This window comes from Idiotropiscis lumnitzeri, chromosome 20 (genome assembly GCF_059441095.1).
Source record: "Idiotropiscis lumnitzeri isolate Australia: NSW breed Sydney's pygmy pipehorse chromosome 20, RoL_Ilum_1.0, whole genome shotgun sequence".
Taxonomy (NCBI): domain Eukaryota; kingdom Metazoa; phylum Chordata; class Actinopteri; order Syngnathiformes; family Syngnathidae; genus Idiotropiscis; species Idiotropiscis lumnitzeri.
This window is the reverse complement of record NC_142410.1, coordinates 2,512,336-2,531,359: the sequence shown is the minus strand read 5'-3', so window position 1 is coordinate 2,531,359 and position 19,024 is coordinate 2,512,336. Positions and strand designations below refer to the sequence as shown.

The 19,024-nt window shown below is 41.1% G+C and overlaps 1 protein-coding gene across 1 annotated transcript in view; it reads right to left on the bottom strand.

The window, feature by feature from the left end:
• Positions 1-5,392: 5,392 nt before the first annotated feature.
• Positions 5,393-19,024, bottom strand: part of ryr2a (ryanodine receptor 2a (cardiac)) — a 156,175-nt gene continuing 142,543 nt past the window's right edge. The window contains exons 108-115 of the mRNA XM_088284276.1: positions 16,515-16,575; positions 14,691-14,837; positions 14,414-14,548; positions 10,521-10,677; positions 8,787-8,851; positions 8,597-8,697; positions 7,638-7,689; positions 5,393-6,445 (exon numbers count right to left, since the gene is read on the bottom strand). Of these exons, the coding sequence (XP_088140402.1) occupies positions 6,350-6,445; positions 7,638-7,689; positions 8,597-8,697; positions 8,787-8,851; positions 10,521-10,677; positions 14,414-14,548; positions 14,691-14,837; positions 16,515-16,575 (814 nt within the window). The 3' untranslated portion in view covers positions 5,393-6,349. The remainder of the gene's footprint in view (positions 6,446-7,637; positions 7,690-8,596; positions 8,698-8,786; positions 8,852-10,520; positions 10,678-14,413; positions 14,549-14,690; positions 14,838-16,514; positions 16,576-19,024) is intronic.

Below are 19,024 nucleotides of genomic sequence, written 5' to 3'. Positions count from 1 at the left end.
GTTGCACCCAGCCTATGGCTACAATAGTCTCCAGCATGCCTTGCACTCTTGTGAGGAAAAGCGGCTTAGATAAGGTTTGTTTATTAAAACAAATATTCTCTCAGTTACAAGAGACTGCAATGAAACAAGGAATTGGCTTTGAGTGCATTCTCGGTCCCCACTTCACACCAGTGACACTGACTGCATTGCTAGGTTGCCGTAAATGAAACAAAACCCCTCTTTTTCTGTCCTTCCTTATCAAGTGTTGATGGCCAATGTGTCATGCAAGTCACTTGAGTTCTTGTCTCTCAATGTTGAAGCGCACATTTTGTCTGTTACAATGATCAGACATATCAAGTTAGCCTACAAATATCTACCGAAGAGTTTTAAAGAACATCAATTTTTAGCAGCATCTCTTCCAGGGGTGCCCACACCTTTTCGATATGCGTGCTACTTATAAAAAGACCAAGTTAAAATGATTGATATTCCATCCATCCATCCATTATCCGCTGCTTATCCGGTGCCGGGTTGCGGGGGCAGCAGCTTCAGCAGGGAAGCCCAGACTTCCCGCTCCCCAGCCACATCTTCCAGCTCTGCTGGAGGGATGCCCAGGCGTTCCCAGGCCAGCCGGGAGACGTAGTCTCTCCAGCGTGTCCTGGGTCGTCCTCTGGGCCTCCTGCCGGTGGGACATGCCCGGAACATCTCACCAGGGAGGCGTCCAGGAGGCATCCTAAACAGATGCCCGAGCCACCTCATCTGGCTCCTCTCTACGTGGAGGAGCAGCGGCTCGACACTGAGTCCCTCCCGGATGGCCGAGCTTCTCACCCTATCTCTAAGGGAGAGCCCAGACACCCTGCGGAGGAAACTCATTTTGGCCGCTTGTATCCGAGATCTTGTTCTTTCGGTCGCGACCCACAGCTCGTGACCATAGGTGAGGGTAGGAACGTAGATCGACCGGTAAATCGAGAGCTTCGCCTTTTGGCTCAGCTCCCTCTTCACCACGACAGACCCATACAGCGTCCGCATCACAGCGGAGGCTGCACCGATCCGCCTGTCGATCTCCTGCTCCATCCTCCCCTCACTCGTGAACAAGACCCCAAGATACTTAAAGCTCCTCCACTTGGGGCAGGATCTCCTCCCCGACCTGGAGAGGGCACTCCACCCTTTTCCGGCTGAGAACCATGGTCTCAGATTTGGAGGTGCTGATCTTCATCCCAACCGCTTCACACTCGGCTGCGAACCGCTCCAGTGAGAGTTGGAGATCACGGCCTGAGGAAGCCAACAGTACCACATCATCTGCGAAAAGCAGCGATGAAATACTGAGGTCACCAAACCGGATCCCCTCATCGCCTCGACTGCGCCTAGAAATTCTGTCCATAAAAGTTATGAACAGAATCGGTGACAAAGGGCAGCCTTGGCGGAGTCCAACCCTCACTGGAAACGAATCCGACTGACTGCCTGCAATGCGGACCAAACTCTGACATCGGTGGTACAAGGAACCAACTGCCCGTATCAAGGGGCTCGGTACCCCGTACTCCCGAAGCACGCTCCACAGAACTCCCCGTGGGACACGGTCAAACGCCTTCTCCAAGTCCACAAAACACATGTAGACTGGTTGGGTGAACTCCCATGCACCCTCCAGGACCCTGTAGAGAGTGTAGAGATGGTCCACTGTTCCACGGCCAGGACGAAAACCGCACTGCTCCTCTTGGATCTGAGATTCAACCTCCCGACGGTCCCTCCTCTCCAGTACCCCTGAGTCGACCTTACCAGGGAGGCTGAGGAGTGTGATTCCTCTATAGTTGGAACACACCCTCCGGTCCCCCTTCTTAAAAAGGGGGACCACCACCCCGGTCTGCCAATCCAGAGGCACTGTCCCCGATGTCCACGCAATGTTGTAGAGGCGTGTCAACCATGACAGCCCCACAACATCCAGAGCCCTAAGGAACTCCGGGCGGATCTCGTCCACCCCCGTTTTCCATGTCCTCACCGAACTCCTCCCACGCCCGAGTTTTTGCTTCGGCAACCACCGAAGCCGTATTCCGCTTGGCCAGTCGGTACCTGTCAGCTGCCTCCGGAGTCCCACAGGCCAGAAAGGCCCGATAGGACTCCTTCTTCAGCCTGACAGCATCCCTTACCGCCGGTGTCCACCAGCGGGTTCGGGGGTTGCCGCCACGACAGGCACCGACCACCTTACGTCCACAGCTTCGATCGGCTGCCTCAACAATGGAGGCACGAAACATGGTCCACTCAGACTCAATGTCCCCCGCCTCCCCCGGTACGTGGGCGAAGTTCTGCCGGAGGTGGGAGTTGAAACTCTTTCTGACAGGGGATTCTGCCAAGCGTTCCCAGCGGACCCTCACAATACGTTTGGGTCTGCCGGGTCGGACCGGCATCTTCCCCCACCATCGGAGCCAACTCACCACCAGGTGGTGATCAGTTGACAGCTCCGCCCCTCTCTTCACCCGAGTGTCCAAAACATGCGGCCGCAAATCCGATGACACGACTACAAAGTCGATCATCGAACTGCGGCCGAGGGTGTCCTGGTGCCAAGTGCACATATGAACACCCTTATGTTTGAACATGGTGTTCGTTATCGACAATCCATGACGAGCACAGAAGTCTAGTAACAGAACACCGCTCGGGTTCAGATTGGAGGGGCCATTCCTCCCAATCACGCCCTTCCAGGTCTCACTGTCATTACCCACGTGAGCATTGAAGTCCCCCAGCAGAACGAGGGAGTCTCCAGGGGGAACGCTCTCCAGCACACCCTCCAAAGACTCCAAAAAGGGTGGGTACTCTGAACTGCCGTTTGGTGAATAAGCACAAACAACAGTCAGCACCCGTCCCCCCACCTTAAGGCGGAGGGAGGCTACCCTCTCGTCCACCGGGGTGAACCCCAGTGTACAGGCAATAAGTATGCCCACACCTGCTCGGCGTCTCTCACCTTGGGCAACTCCAGAGTGGAAGAGTGTCCAACCCCTCTCAAGAGGACTGGTACCAGAGCCTAAGCTGTGTGTGGAGGTGAGCCCGACTATATCTAGTCGGAATTTCTCTGCCTCGCACACCAGCTCAGGCTCCTTCCCCGCCAGAGAGGTGACATTCCATGTCCCAAGAGCTAGTTTCTGTAGCCGGGGATCCGAGCGCCAAGGTCCCTGCCTCTTGCCGCCGCCCGACTCACACTGCACCCGACCCCTTTGGCCCCTCCCACAAGTGGTGAGCCCATGGGAAGGGGGACCCACGTTGCCTTTTCGGGCTGTGCCCCATGGGTGCAGGCCCGGCCACCAGGCGCTCGCCGACGAGCCCCATCTCCAGGCCTGGCTCCAGAGGGGGGCCCCGGTGACCCGCGTCCGGGCAAGGGAGAACGTGGTCCAATCATTTTGAACATCATCAGGGGTTTTGGGGTTTTATTGACATTCATTTATTCAAAATATACTTAGATTTCTATACACGTACAGGAGGTCCTCGGATCACAAACGAGTTCTGTTCCTATGCTGACGACATAACCCGCATTTCCGTGTAAATCGCAATTAACCCTTTAATATTTTATTTCCATGACGTGTGACTCGCTTTCTTATGACCTGGAAATCTCTCGCATGTGTTGTGTGTCTGGGTTTCTGTTTGTTGTCTCCCTTCCCCTTGTCAGCTGATTGTCAGTGGCTGGCTTTAGATGTTGATCAATGCCAAAAGCTGTGCTTGCAGTGTTAGCGTGGAAAGTCCACACATGATCTTAATTTTCTATATTATCTTGAATGTTCATATTAGATATTGATGCGATAAGCAAGGAGCAGGGTACAAACAATCTGAAGAATGCAGGAAACAAAGTAGAGTCAGGATTCAAAAAACAACTTGGCGTGCACACAAGGAAAACTTGCTTGATGTACAAACTCGGAAAGGAGAGTGTTGATCTGTCTACAAGCTGGAGCCAGGGCCCATCTTAAATATCGCTGATGAAGATTGATTGCACCATTGTGCAAAAACAAATTTTGTGCATGTTTTCGCAAAAATCCACTTTACTAAAAGATTTTTTTTCGACCTTATGTTTTCCTGCATGGCTTTCAAAACCCAAAATAAATAGGTTGGCTCACTCACCTGCGTGAATAGTGCTGGAAAAAGGCAGTAAAATTGGTCCTGGATGGGTCCCCTCTACATTCCTCACAATTCGTGCTTGTCCAATTAAGCCAACATAAGCATTTGACACAATTAAGTATTAAATATAGCCATGTTTTTTTGGAGGACACACATTTCCTGAGTCCTCATGCACTTTAAACGAACAGTCAAAGCTGTGGAAGAACAGAAATCACTTTTGATGTTGTGGTGGCCAATGCATACTCTTCACAATCGCAGCCTCGTGCTCGGAGGCGATTGTGAGCGATGTTTGCCATCTGTCTTTCAATTGCTCAGCAGTAGTGAAACAACAGTAAACCTTTTCCACAGCTGATTTGATTTTTCCATTACTTACCAGGTAACTTATTAAGTTGTTGAGGCATTCCAGTTGGAGTCAGCAGATTTGAGTATTTTGTTGTGGTCAGACTGAATGCAATAGGAAGCTCAGTACGTGCGGTATAGTTCTTGTGTGGTTTGAAACGCGCTACTTTTAAGCTAGGTGGCAGCTCGGTAAAGTTAGCCATATACACTCCACAGCTCAGACTGGCACCCCAAATCTATTCATCCATCCATCTTCAGCATAGCTGCACCCAAAATCACGATTAGCAAATGAGTTCGAAATGGATTCATATCGTTTAATCCTTTGCGTAAATGAAAAATCTAATTTGATTAAAATGAGAAATGGAGTGCAGTTAAATTGAACTTCAACTACCCCATAATCAGTGCTTTAAGTGTGCCTGTTTGCAGCGGTATGGAATATCAAAACTTCTCAGTTTTAGAATTTAGCATACTGCGACTTTTTACAGCAGACCAGGTCTTCACGATGGCCTCACAGTGAGAGACAGCACCGGTCGTGGGTTCGATTCTGGCTCCGGCCATCCTGTGTGGAGTTTGCATGTTCTCCCCGTGCCTGCGTGGGTTTCCTCCGGGTACTCCGGTTTCCTCACACATTCCAAAAACATGCATGGCAGGTTGATTGGACACTCTAAATTGCCCTTAGGTATGAGTGTGAGTGCGGATGGTTGTTCGTCTCTCTGTGCCCTGCAATTGGCTAGCAACCAGTTCAGCGTGTCCCCCGCCTACTGCCCAAAGATAGCTGGGATAGGCTTCAGCGCCACTCGCGACCCTAGTGAGGAGAAGCGGTATAGATGATGGATGGATGGATGTTCAATATAAATATTAAAAAAAAAAAAAAAGCGTGCACATAAAATAAAAGCAAGACTTTCAAAACCAAAGCACCCCATATTTTATGTTTTAATTTGACTTCGTGTTCACTGTGGGGGGGCCAGATGTGAGCCACGGGCCATGCTTTGCCAAAGTCTGTTTAATAAAGTCGTGTAATGTGATGAAAATCTGTTGCAAATCATTGTCAGGCAAATGATTTCCAGCCCAGCAACCCCAAAGGATCCATATATTCTAATAAGAAAATAATTCAACATTACAGGATGTTAATTCCCCCATCTAAACTTCACAACTCATTTGTTTGGTTAGCCTTAAAAAGAAGCAAATTAAAAAGCAAGCAAAAGGACTATTCTGTTGAGTTTTAACTCATTATTCAACATCAAGCCGCAGGGCAATTTTACAGCGTTTTTGACGCACGCACAACAATGGCATGTGCAGATTGTGGACACCATGATAACATCTGGAAGCTCCACTTTAATTCAAACAATTAAAATCCTCTCATTTGTTAAATATTAGGAAAGTATTCATCTTCAGGCACATTGTCTTCCCAGTGCATTGCAGGCAAAATTCAACGAGGTCACATATTTTTTTTTTTTGACAGTGGTAACAAAAGCAGATCTTTCAAGATATATTGCAGCAGGTTTCAGTGTTGTCATGTCCACTACCTGTACCACCAAGTGTCCAACACCATTCTTGCTTTTCTTTTTTTTATGCTTGTTACTGTTATGACAAATACACGAAAAGAAGCACTCATATCTGAGTGGAAGCCGTCAGTCACATGCCAACAATTTGATTTTATATTACATAATCAGATCATTTTCATGTACACAAAATACTCCAAAAAATGAGTGTGCTGCAATCTGGGGCAGATTCAGCAAGTTGACCTGCTGAATGAGGAAGATCTTGGATGAAAGTCAGTCAGTCAGTCTGGTTTTCGAGATGCAACTCCAAGGCGTTTTATGTGGGGAATGTTGTGTTGGTGGGTGGAATCCTGTGGTTTGCCAACACATGCTACTCAAATACTTATTTGCAGCATACAGGGTTTAGGAACCACCAAAAGGGACAGAAATCCATGGACAGATCAGTTGAGCTGATCTTCATACTGTTTCCGGAAACAATCTCCTGCTGGGAAGAACTCCCAGCAACGCTCCTGGTACATTTTCCATACATAAGATTCCTTTAAGACAGACAGGACAAGGAAGGGGTTTACATTCACATCGGGTCTGATTCACTACAATGAATTTGCTTTAATTTGTTATGAAAATATTCATTAGAGGGATTTATAATATGGTCTTCAAGTTTTACAATGATGCTGATAAAATGGTCTAAACTACTTTTACTAAAATAATATCCTATTGTAAAACTAAACCATGAAGCACAAAAGTATGTGTGTGCTATATACGAGGGGTTGGGCAACTTCAGATTTTTGGTTGTCAATGCTATGATGATAATGATAATAGTGGAATCGTTGTTTATTAATTGATGACATTGCTACCCCCCCCCCAAAAAAAATTGTGCTGTCAAGTGATACATTTTTTCACTAATTAATCACAAATAATTCCCATGATCAATTGCGATTAATCACATTTTTCAACAATTATTTTTTAAGAAATTTTTAACAGCTATTTACTTCAATAATATCTTGGAATTAATGCAAAATCAGCAAATATGAAGTATAGTTAATTTGAAGACTGTTCTAATAGCTTTCTTTGATTCATGAATACTATCGAAACAAAGAAATCTTTCCAGGCATTTTTCTTTCTTTTTTTTCCCCTCAAAACTGCCCACAAGCACCACACTCCAGCAGTGTTAAATTTGCAAGGCCCAGTGGTAACTTAAGCAGAGTGTTTTGTTCTGATGTGCTATAGATGTACAGCTGATATGGGACAATATTTGCAAAGTATGCAAATTATTTTTGAAGGAAATCAAACTGAGTTAAAATATTTAGTAAATATTTAGAGCTAGAGTTAACATTTTCTAGATTAATCTCCAGAGTTAACGCTTTAATTTTGACAGTCCTGCTCTTTCTCTCTCTGTCTCTCTCGCTACAGATGCATCAAATCGAGGACCAATAGACTGAGAAACAGTTTCTTTCCGAGAGCCATCTCCATTCTGAACTCTCACACACACACGAGAACACCCTTACCTTGCAGAACAGCATTGTGATGTGTTTTTATATACACTATTCAGTACTAAATTCCATTGCACTCTCTTATTTATTTATCTAATTTATATATTTGTCTGTATTATTGTTGTATTGCACTGGAGAGGGGAGCCCTCTAATCCCGTTGCACACTTGAGTACAATGACAATAAAGAGATTTCTAATTCTAATTCTAATATATATATATATATAGTAAAATGGTTTACCTGGCCTGTGTGCTCTGTTTCATCTTTGTTGATAAGATACATCACAAAGAATCTGTAACAAAAATAGATATCGCACATGTCATGAGCGAAATCAATCACTCTATCTATTTCCTCTCCTGCTTCGAGGAAATGTTGTATAGACGTTAGCATTCATGGCACAACCTCAGACAGGTGAGACGTGATTGGTTGTTAGCTGAGTCCTGAGTAACAGTGATGTCATTTACACTCGATAGAAAGTGACAAAATGGCCGCACCCTGAGATGGCTAAAAAATAGTGGAATTAGCTGCATACCTCATACTCCACAAACGTGAACCACATAGAAAATATTGTAACGAAAATTTTAGGTTGAACTCTGCCACCACAACCATGATTGCCAATGTGAACTGTATGTCATGACACGTGCTATGAGTGAAACGTGTAGTGTGAACGCCATAGGTTATGATGCATTTGGGAGCAGCTCAGAAATGCGTGCAATGACATGTTAAAAAGGAATTTATTTGTTTTAATGGCTGTAAAAGTGTCTGTATGAGTGTATGCCTGCCCTGTTACGACATTTCTGACCCATTGTGAAGCTCATGATGCCTTTCCATCTCATTCACACACTTGCAAAGTCAAATGCTTATAACTTCATTAGTTATATCGTAATATAATTTTTGGGAACGGATCGATAACAATTTACTAATTAAAGGCCTCACACAGGCTTTTAGACATAAGCACATGAAAAAAAAAAATGGCAGAAGCCCCCCTCCTTGTGCATTCCTGCTGTGGACTTTACTCATAGGAATTATATATATATATATATATATATATATATATATATATATATATATATATATATATATATATAAATTGTTATCTCACAGCAAGGAAATATAAGTTGTTAATTTTCCCAAATTGCATCACCCACAAAACACACTGATCAGTGTCAGGAATTCAGACAGATCTCAGATGTACTTACAAGTAATTGGCTAAGTTGTGCTCCTGTAGAGTGTGTGTTTCAAAGCCATGTGGCACTGTGTCAAAATAGTCATTGCCTATTCCACAAATAAAACACTTTGTCTGGAAGAGAAGGAATTAAAAGTTAAATTGCAGTTGTGTGATAGTTTGACATGCTTGCACTTTGTTTACAAATCACTTATTCACACTACCTCCATGTCCTCTTTCACTTGTTCCTGTTGATCCCGCAATTCTCCAAAAGCGTCAATGATTAAACCTAGTATTTTCAAGAGGAGAGATGAAAAGTTTGAAGACCAGTTTGATCCACCGGACCTTTCATTTTGTTTTGTTGGCAGAAATGACTACAGCAAATGCTAACTCAATTAACGAGATAAACTTTTATGTCCGAAGGCGCAAGGACTTTTTTTTTCACCATTCTTTACCATGCCATCACAATTGCTCTGTAAATGTGGCAATTACTCTCACCTCTGTACGAACTTACTGGAGGAAAGTAATTGACGTTTCTTTCCCTTTGCCTATTCAGAGTGTTGTAATGTCATGAGAAACAAGGAGAGGTTTAGAATTTGCTTTCAATGTTTTATCACACCATTGTGTGCTTTACAGGCAGCAGGAAAATTATCCCTTCCCTTCTTATAAGTCTCGCTAGAGTTTATTGCTGGTGCACAAGATGCAAACAAGCCTTCTTTGTTTCGAAATCGCTGCAATGCAACAAACACAAATCTGTGGAGCATGTTGCTAAAGTATAATGTATAATAAAAAAATACCCGATGCATTTGGGCTTCAAAAATAAGTGTATGGCCAAATCATTCAGAAATGTTAAGTCAAGTTAGTGTATTAGTTATCACTGGATTATTATTCATCACTATTAATAATTTTATACTTGCCACTTATCTCCAATAATCGGAGCCCCAACTTGGAATGGCTAATGTGTGAGCGCAGCACTATCCTGAAAATAAACAATATGCTTTTTCTCCCCTTAGAAGAAACAATGGCCACTGATTGTCGGGACAAGGTCAGGAGATTCTGGGTATTTATAAAGCTTTGAAATTTGCATCACCTGGTCCTTCCTACTGATGACTGTGAACAAACTTTGACTCAATTATGCTGACCCCCATTTGGCAAGCAGGGACAAAGGGGACAGAGCTGCTAGATAATAAGTATGAATGATGCCCAAAACTATGCTGTGGCCCTTTTCCCTTTTCAGTTTTTCTTTTTTTTTTTTTAACATTTTGTTTAAAAGAACTCCAACATCAATAACTTTCAGAACTTTTGGAAATCACTTAATCTTCCACTTGCATAATTACCGTATTTTCCGGACTATAAACTGCTGCTTTTTTCAAAGATTTTGAACTGTGCGGCTAATACATCGGTACAACTTTTTTTTTTTTTTAAATAAATAAATCTAGATTTTTTTATTCTCTTGGGTCTGTTCAGTTTTAATTAGCAAAGTTGTTGCCGTGTAAAGGCACTGTTTTAAGAATCTGTTCATGCACCTTTATGTTCATTCACAGTACAAAATCCTTCTGTACATACAGTGAACAACTAATTTTTTTCAACATAGAAAACTACAGCTTATAGAGCCTGGTGCGGCTTTTTTTCTTCTTCTTCTTTTCTTTTTTTTCCAAAAACAGTTGCTGAGGCTTATATACATGGGCGCCTTATAGTCCAGAAAATACAGTAATGACATTAACACAAAGTTTGAACAGGGCTGGCGAACTTTTGCATACCACTTCTATATATTTTTACATGATATTTAGGACTTTGCATAAGATTGCCACCCGGCTCCAGAGCTTTATGGATGTCTTGAGTGATAATGTTCATGTTATGAAGTGAACATAGAGTGACAAGAGGTCAGTAATGGGACATCGTCACAACTGTCACATATAAGTGAATGCCCTTGGATAAGTGAGTTTAAGTGAATTTACCTTGGATGATTGCCAGAAGGATTACAATGACAAAGAAGAAAAAGGTGATGTCGAATATGATGCGATAAATCTCATATTCGTCTCCTGCTGGGTCCTCAATCTGGTCACCGATGCCTCCTCCTGCTCGCACACCAACATACATGTGGAACATGTAGCACTGGCAGAAAAAAAAGAAAAGAGAGAATGTGTAGTGAATGTTACTTCCTGGATTATGATGGCCCACTATTAAATTAAAATATAATAAATAGGTTGATTAAAAAAATAATCCATGCTGCTGAAATGTAAAAAGTTTGAGGATTATCTTAGCCGTGATATGATGTTATTTTTTTTTTTTGAGTTAAACATTAAACACGGGACATCAATTGCAAAATAACAGGAGCGTAAACTACACACACACACCCCCGCACACACACACACAAATATTCAACATTCAAAATCCTTAGTGGTAAATTTTAGTCGACTAACTGCGGCGTTGCTCTTTTTGCAAATAAAAACGAACGGATTTTTGGTTTTGCCCTGGGTCGAGTCTAGTTTACCGTGTTTGGAATTTGGCAGACGGTGCTACTCCATGGTGGGTGTTCCGGCAGACAGCGTGCATTTTCTGACTCAGCTAAATTTAGTAACTGAAAGGAGACGAGACTTTAGACCAGCTCAGAGCAGGTCTAAGTTGTGCCAGTGGTCTAAAATTAGTTGGGTGCAGTTGCAGCTGCGCTCTACTGATTTGTGTGGTGGATAACATATTTCAATTATAAATATGACAACTGCGTTCATCGAACATCATCCAATCATTGTAGAAATAAATTAATTGAGCGCATTATTATTTTTCTCATCATCATATAGATTTTTTTAGAAAATACCCCCCATGGGCGTGGCACGTCCACTGACACGATCAGGGTGCAAGGCAGTTTCCAATTGCCCATTATATAGCGGTGATCTGTGATTGCCTTGGCCAACTTTACATTATCCGCAAATGGTATTCTTCTAGCAGCTCCTTATAAACATAATTTGTGTGAGGCGATTGCCTGCACGGACTCCAGAAACTCTTTTTTTGACAAGGTAAAGATTATGAGCACCTCGCCTACACTTAATTTAAAAGGAATGAGAGAAGCTGCTTCCACTGGCCGTGAAGCAAAGTGGCTGTGTTAACTCCCACAACGGCGCAAACATCCCTTTCTAACTTCGCCTGTCTACAAAAATATCAAAAGAGAGAAAACCCCACCCTCAGCACAAAATGTGTGTTGAGCTTATCTGGCGAAGCGTTTTCGTCTGTATTGAATGCAGCTCGCGTGATCAGGAGTGGTTGCGAACTTGCCCGCACTTAACATTTTCAGTATCTTTTATCACGTTTTTCTTCCTGCTTTGTCAACCACATGTGCTAAATAAACTTTTCAATTTCTTTATATGAGGTGATTTCAAAAATGCAAAATATGAAGACATTTATTTTTGTATGCATTGCATACATTCGTTTGGGTAGAACATACCTTGGCCAAATAGTTTAAAGTTGATCACATCAGAGCACATTTTAGCCGAGCTGTTGTTAAATGTGCTACATAAATAAAGTTGTATTGTATTGTATTGTTTTGTATGTTTGGCAGATTTTGTTCCCGGGCAATTGAACCAAACTTCATTCACAACACCTCTTATCGAACAGCCAGTTTTGCATAAACCATCGAAACGTTGGACATGTCCAGTTGCACATTCGAAAGTTTAAAGAAGGTCAAATTACATTTAATTAATTTGACCTTCTCTTATCTTAAATTACAGCTGATTCGTAACCTCCACAATGACAATGTGAATTTTTACAAATAACACAGACACACGTACAGACACACAACCTTTATGGCTGAGAGAGGAGAGAAACAAGTTAAAAAAATGTGACCGAAAACAACACAGATCTCTGTCATCCTGTGTCATCACAAGCCATTTTTTCTCAAAATGCGTCGCGAGGAAAGAAAACTTTCACTGCAGCAGTGGACATTCTCCAGTTCATCTTTTCATGCCACTACACTTCTGTCCCCTTTCTGTCGAAAAAGCGACGGCTGCCCCCCAAATCCTTAATAGGAATAAATAGAGTTCTACGGAATGCTATGGGTGGCTGACTATGGGGGATTAGTTGTGAAATTTCCGGGTGACAGAAGGCCCCCCTCACACCATTACAAAACACACACACACCCTCACACACCATCAGCTGTCAAGCCCTTATATAGTATTTCTTTCACATGGATTGGCAGCAACACTTGCTGTATTTTATTCTTTATCCAGTTCTACCCTGTAAGAACTGTGCAGTATATAACTTTAGTAAAATTAAAATTTCCAAGTTAACTCATCTATTATATGATACATACTAGATTGTGTTACATTAACAGCAATCATCACAAATTGAAAACATTTAAATGCGCCAGCGCTCCCCTAATCAAGTTACTGCAAAATATTCATTAACCTAATTGTACAAAAACAGATGTATGATCTTAAATGACCAAAATGTACCATATAATAGGGATTAAGGTTGGCCTGATACAGGAGACTCAAAATGCCATGCTGTGACGAACGTGACGCACGATAACGCTTATGTCACACTCCATGATATCTATTATATTCGATATATTTGGCACAGACACAACACGATATATGCGACAGAAGAAAAAAAAAAGCCTAGCCTTGTGATTGTAAACACAGCACAGCTGGGAAAATTTAAGTGCGTGTCATGAACGTTAATTACATGTTTCGTATAAGTACACTGCTTTCTAACTGAAAAGTCAAGAGCAACTTAATTTTGCATAATAATACCTCACTACCTCCTAATCTTGTAAATGTAACCACTAAACAGCTGGAGAAATTAAAGTGCCTGAACATTAATAACATGTGAGCGCCTGTCATTCGTATCCCGAGTTTGAAGGACATAGGTTTGTGCAGCCCAGTTTTTGTCTACGAAATAGGCAGCAATAGTTATAAAGAACTCAGTGGCCCTTGAAGTCAAGCCATCAAAGGTTAATGCGACTTGTTATGCAGACTGAAGTTTTCCTTCCACTTTTGCATGTCGTGTGTTGCTTCGGAAGTCAGATTAGACAAGAAAAGTCATGTCTCTTGTCAATCATTTCACAACATAACACAGAGACCATGCATGGGCATCATGTACCAAGACTTGCGTGGCTTTCATACTAAATTTAACACAGTGTGCCAAATACACAAAAAACGCATGCAGAAAAAATTCCAGATGCAAGAATCTTTGCGTACGCATGAGTCCAAGCACATTTCTTTGTATATTTCAATCAATGCCGAAAAGTTGAAAGCTTTTTTCAGAACAGTTCTACAGGTTTACAGGTCACATTAATGGTGGAAGATATTAAATGATTTCTTTTGGTCTCATTTTGTAATATTACTAAAACCAGGCATTTGAGGAGGGGTGTGTAGAGTTTTTATATACCCTGTTGGTACATAGACATGTATCTAAAAAATGCGACCGATTATTTTCTTAGAATCTGAGTTCAGCTTTGATTAGTGGGATGTGCTGTATTTGAGTTGACACAAAATACAGAAGCTTATTCAGACAAAAGCCAGTGCCTGAGGGTGAACACTGTAAAACTAAATTCCCGTGACTTTCAATCCATAAATGGCAATGGACCCACTTTAATCACAAGTAACTTTGCCTTTTCAAGTCCACAACAGACTTATCTAAGTCTGCCTCAGAGCTGCAGTGAGCAACTGTGCAGAGCAATGAGAAAAGACCAGCAAAAGACTCATTATGTTGAATAACAGTTTTCTTACCAACTCTCCCGCACCACATTTTTTTGACGTAATAGCATTAGAAGAGGATACGCTGAGAATTATGAGTCTTTAGTAGTCTAATCTACAAGTATCGTGTATGGGCAAAGTAAAATCCTTCTAATACTCACTGTCAACATGTCATCACATTTCATGTCAGGTAATTCTCCATCTTCACTCTTGTTGTAGAACTTTCTGAAGAAGTTGAAGGCTACCACTGTGTACAGATACACCACCACTGCTAACAGGCCAACTGTTAACACCAACTGGGAGGAAAGACAGTCAAAGACAAACCAACCATTATAAAGAAAGTCTTCTGGACTAGTTTACACGTTTATGACATATCACTTTCAAAATGAGATGATTATCAACATATTAACGCAGGTTTAGAGGCCCAAAGCAGCTGACCTGTTTGCCATTGTGCGTCACTGAGGACAGGATGGTCCGGAGTGTCTTGAAACCCATCGCAATGTCAAGCAGATGTGCAGCAAAGAAAAAGTTGTTGTAGTGTCCCAGGATCGACATTGTCATATACCAAGCCAGATACAGGAACGACTGCGCGGTGGTAGAGAAACAAATGAGAACATGAGAGGAAGAGGCCTGATGGATAACTTGATTAGCGAGATATGATACTTTAAAATCAAGTGTAGCATGTTTTGATTTAATTAAGAAGCTCGGTGATACTTTTAGCTATTAAGTTTAGATGAATACTGCGTGGTTCAACATTTTTGCAGGGGAAACTTAAGTTGTGATATTGTGATATTTTTTTGCTCCTGTAGATGGTGTTCTTGAGATATACCAAGAGTACCATCTAGAGGAGTCAAACATGATCGAAAGTGCTTCATGAAGCTTCATTTGACCATCATAATATGTTTTCTCTCAAATTGCACAATTCCACTATGTTGGGGGTTGACAATAGAAACTAATTTAATTCAATAATTCTCAGATCTGAACCAGAACTGTTCTATACATGAATATAAATCTGATATATAGTGGATATCTGCAAAAAAAAACGATTGCAAATACCCTGTCACTGTGAGCTTGACATAATCAAAATTTTGTCTGAACATTGTTCAATAAAAGCGTGTTAATAAATAAATAAAAAAGGAAAATATTTGGTGACAGTGGCCAGTGGAATTATGGGAGGGTTAGCTGATTTAAAACAATGGGGTGAGGAGTAAGCCCAGTTTACTTTAGTTTATTTCTGTCCTTTTATTACCGATGTTGACACATGTATAGTTTGAGCCACTTTAGTAATACAGCAACAATCAACTATAATAAACAAAACATTTAGTACATAGGACATAAGTAAAGAGAGTAGTTGAAGTGTACCTCCGGCAGCTCCTTTGGGGTATTGAAGGGGAAATGGGGCAAATTTATGCGGTTTGCCAGATCGCTTGCCTCTGGATGTAAATATGTCTTTTTTTTCCTCACTAGGTGAACCCAATAAGCCATCAAAGAAGTAACAAAAAAAAGACATCCACTGCTCGGTAGCAGTTCGCTGTTCTCTCCCTCACCCAACAACAAGTATACACCCTGCGAGTTAGATTGCCGCGAACGTGGCATCCAGCAAGGGGAATAAAGCCTCAGACAGCTCAAGGAGGGCTGAATTGAATATTTACTTTCAATTTGAGCATCTGTGCATGTGGGGCTGTATCATGTGTTCTGTGAATACATTTATTTATTATTTATTCTGATATATGTCACTTGAAATGTACTACTAAAGAATGTAGCTCTGTTCATTTATCTATTCCAGTGAAGTCTAGTTAGATGGCGAACAATAAAATGTTTTTCAACTAAATAGCAAAAGTTAGTTAACCTGTTAATCTGTTTGTAGCTGCCTGTTTCAATTCACAGACAATAATAATAAAGCTTGGTGTTCAATTAAATAGGCTGAAGATCCACACGGCGTAAGCACATTTGGGATTGAATTTGACAAGTTCATTAATATATGGGAGCATATATACTTAATGGGACATTTTGTTTGGTGGTGTACCTTGAGATTGTTCTCATTCAAAATATATGCCTTTGCTCATAAAAAAACACTAGACTCCACTACAAGGTAATTTGCAATTCTTGATGCATATATTTGGTTTCACATAATTTTGAATTAAATTAAAAAAAGTTAATGTACCATTATTGTTGTGAACTTAGATTCCAGTGAATCTGAAATCATGATTACAGATGTTGGCTCCAGACAAGGTCGCCAAATCAAACTATATGCATTCTTACATTGTCAGTGAACACCACTCCCAGCTTCCAGATCTGGTATTTGGCATCAATGGAGTTCAGCCTGTTGACAAAATCAAATAAGAATAATATTCATACTCGAGCAACTGTCTTTGAGCAATATTCCAAAGAACCAGACACTTCAAAGCACTCTGGGAACTTTTTGCATAATTACACACCCAAAGTTGCGTGACGTGCTGTTACTGCTCACTTAAAAATAGTGCAACGATTATCTGCATCATCAGCACACCTGTCGTAGTTTTGTAAGTGCCGCACCACTAATCACTTTGTCTCTGGTCTTTTGACTGTCCACTGCTGGAGACTTACCGTGTGTTTTACATACTTTGCTAATGAAGATGATTCTGATTCTGATGATGTGTTCTGGGGACCAAAGTCTTTTGTCACACCAATAGAAACTCTGTCATCTTTCATTAGATTCACTATTACCATGTCCTTCTTTTGGCATTCTACAGGGTGTGTCTGTTGCCATTTTGAATGGTTTTTAACATTTGATGTTGTTTATGACTGCCTTACTGGCCACTTGTCCTGCAGTTTGGTTGACCTCCAGAAATCAAATATGTTGTTTAGGTGCACAGCTTGACAGTCAATTAATGAGATGTGTCTTGTGCTCTTTTGTTCAGTCAGTCCCAACCTACCAACTCGTCATTACTAGTCGTGCTTGGCTCGTCATTCACTCACTTGTAAACCATCCCACCCTTGCGTCACCAGTCTGCAACTCTTCTTATTGTTGCTTTTACAACTTGGGTAAATAGATCTCAACAAATTTGTGGACAAAGATTTTATGAAATTGCAGGTTTAGGTATGTTGAGCTTTTTTTTTTCCAATATTGTAGGGATGGTAAAAATTCATTAAAGGAGCCACGCCTACTAGCAGACTACATATCATTGCATTGTTTCACAGTTCATTTTCCAACCCGGCAAAACCAAACAACCTTTATGCAAAACTTTGGAAAGAAAAAGGTTTAATTGCAGATTCTCAAATTCCATTTAGATTTTGCTGTAGCTACAGTCATCTTCATTTAAGCCAACCATGCACCCAAAATTATTTATCATCACAAAGCTGTCATGTATGTCCTCAAAGAAAGGTTATTTTTAGTTAACTCGCGACTAATAAATCTTTGATTGAACTTAAAAGAAAGTATACAATATGATAAATGCGTGAAACAGAACAAGAGAGATGATGTCATGAAACGCATCGCAGCAGCAATGTCGGATTTCAAATGCTCCTATCACAAACGCTCTCATCATTCCTGTTTATGAGTCAGCTAAACCAATAAATCAAAAACCTTTTTTTTCCTTCATCTTTTTTTCTGTTATGCAAACAACCTGTTAGCCCCGTTACTGGAGTTGAGGCGAAATCAAAAGGTAAATGTCCATGCTGCTTATGAACGTTTAACTGTCTACTTTAACTTTTGCTCCACATACAATAGTACAGCAACACACAAAAACATTACACTTTTTTTTAATGGTCCTTTGTGATTGGATTTACACTTCATTTGTGTGGCACTACATACTGTGTGGAATTATTAAATCAATGCAAATGAGACATATTTGATAGTTTGTATTTGTTTTATGAAGTAATTAATTTTACTCATAATTTGATATTGAATTATTTGAAGCAAGACAAAAATTAATCGTTTAATACCATTGACGGCTAAAGATGTCAAAGATCCTTTTTTTTTTTTTTTTTTTTACTCGGCTGGTAGTGAATGAGTTAAGGAGCCACCTGGTAGCCGAAAGTCTCTTATTTTTTTAGAGAAGTGACCATAAAGAAGCAACACTTGAAAAAGTACGTAGGAAAGCTGGCTGCACGTGTACGATAGTGACGTGTCAGTCGACCTGCAATCTTGTTATCCATATAACTTGCCTGCCCTCAAGCCATGTATCATTCGTTCTTGACATGTTTTGTCCAAATTTCTTCCAAGAAAAATTTGAAAAACAGATAAATTGCTTTCTGATTTCTGATTTTGTGCACAAATGAAAAATGGAAAAAACAGAAGTGGGGCGAGTTGAACGTTTCATTACTTTCTATATTGTCATTTGCCGCAAGTTGCAAGATATGGAAGGAAACTTTTGACCTGACTCATGGGAACTTCACTAATTGCTATTGAGATGTGATTATTGTATAATAATCACACGAGACACGGCGAGTACTTGTTAACACACTGTTTAGTCATTCCCCGGAAGACCCTTCCACCCCACACTTCAATACAAAGCATTATGGGACATGTAGTCCTAAATACCTATTACTACACCTCCTCCTTTTAGTTGAACGTAATCCTACAAGTAAACAGGCATAATTTGCATAACCATTAAAGTAATGTAAACATTTTCTTTCTGTTCTAAACATTGACAGAAACACCATATTATTTTTTTCTTGTTATTCTTCTGAACAGCATTTTAAACTACTTGCTTTCCATTTAAATGAACAATCAGCATCATTCACAAATCCAATCTATCACGAGGCCTCACGACACGACCGAACCTCGTAAT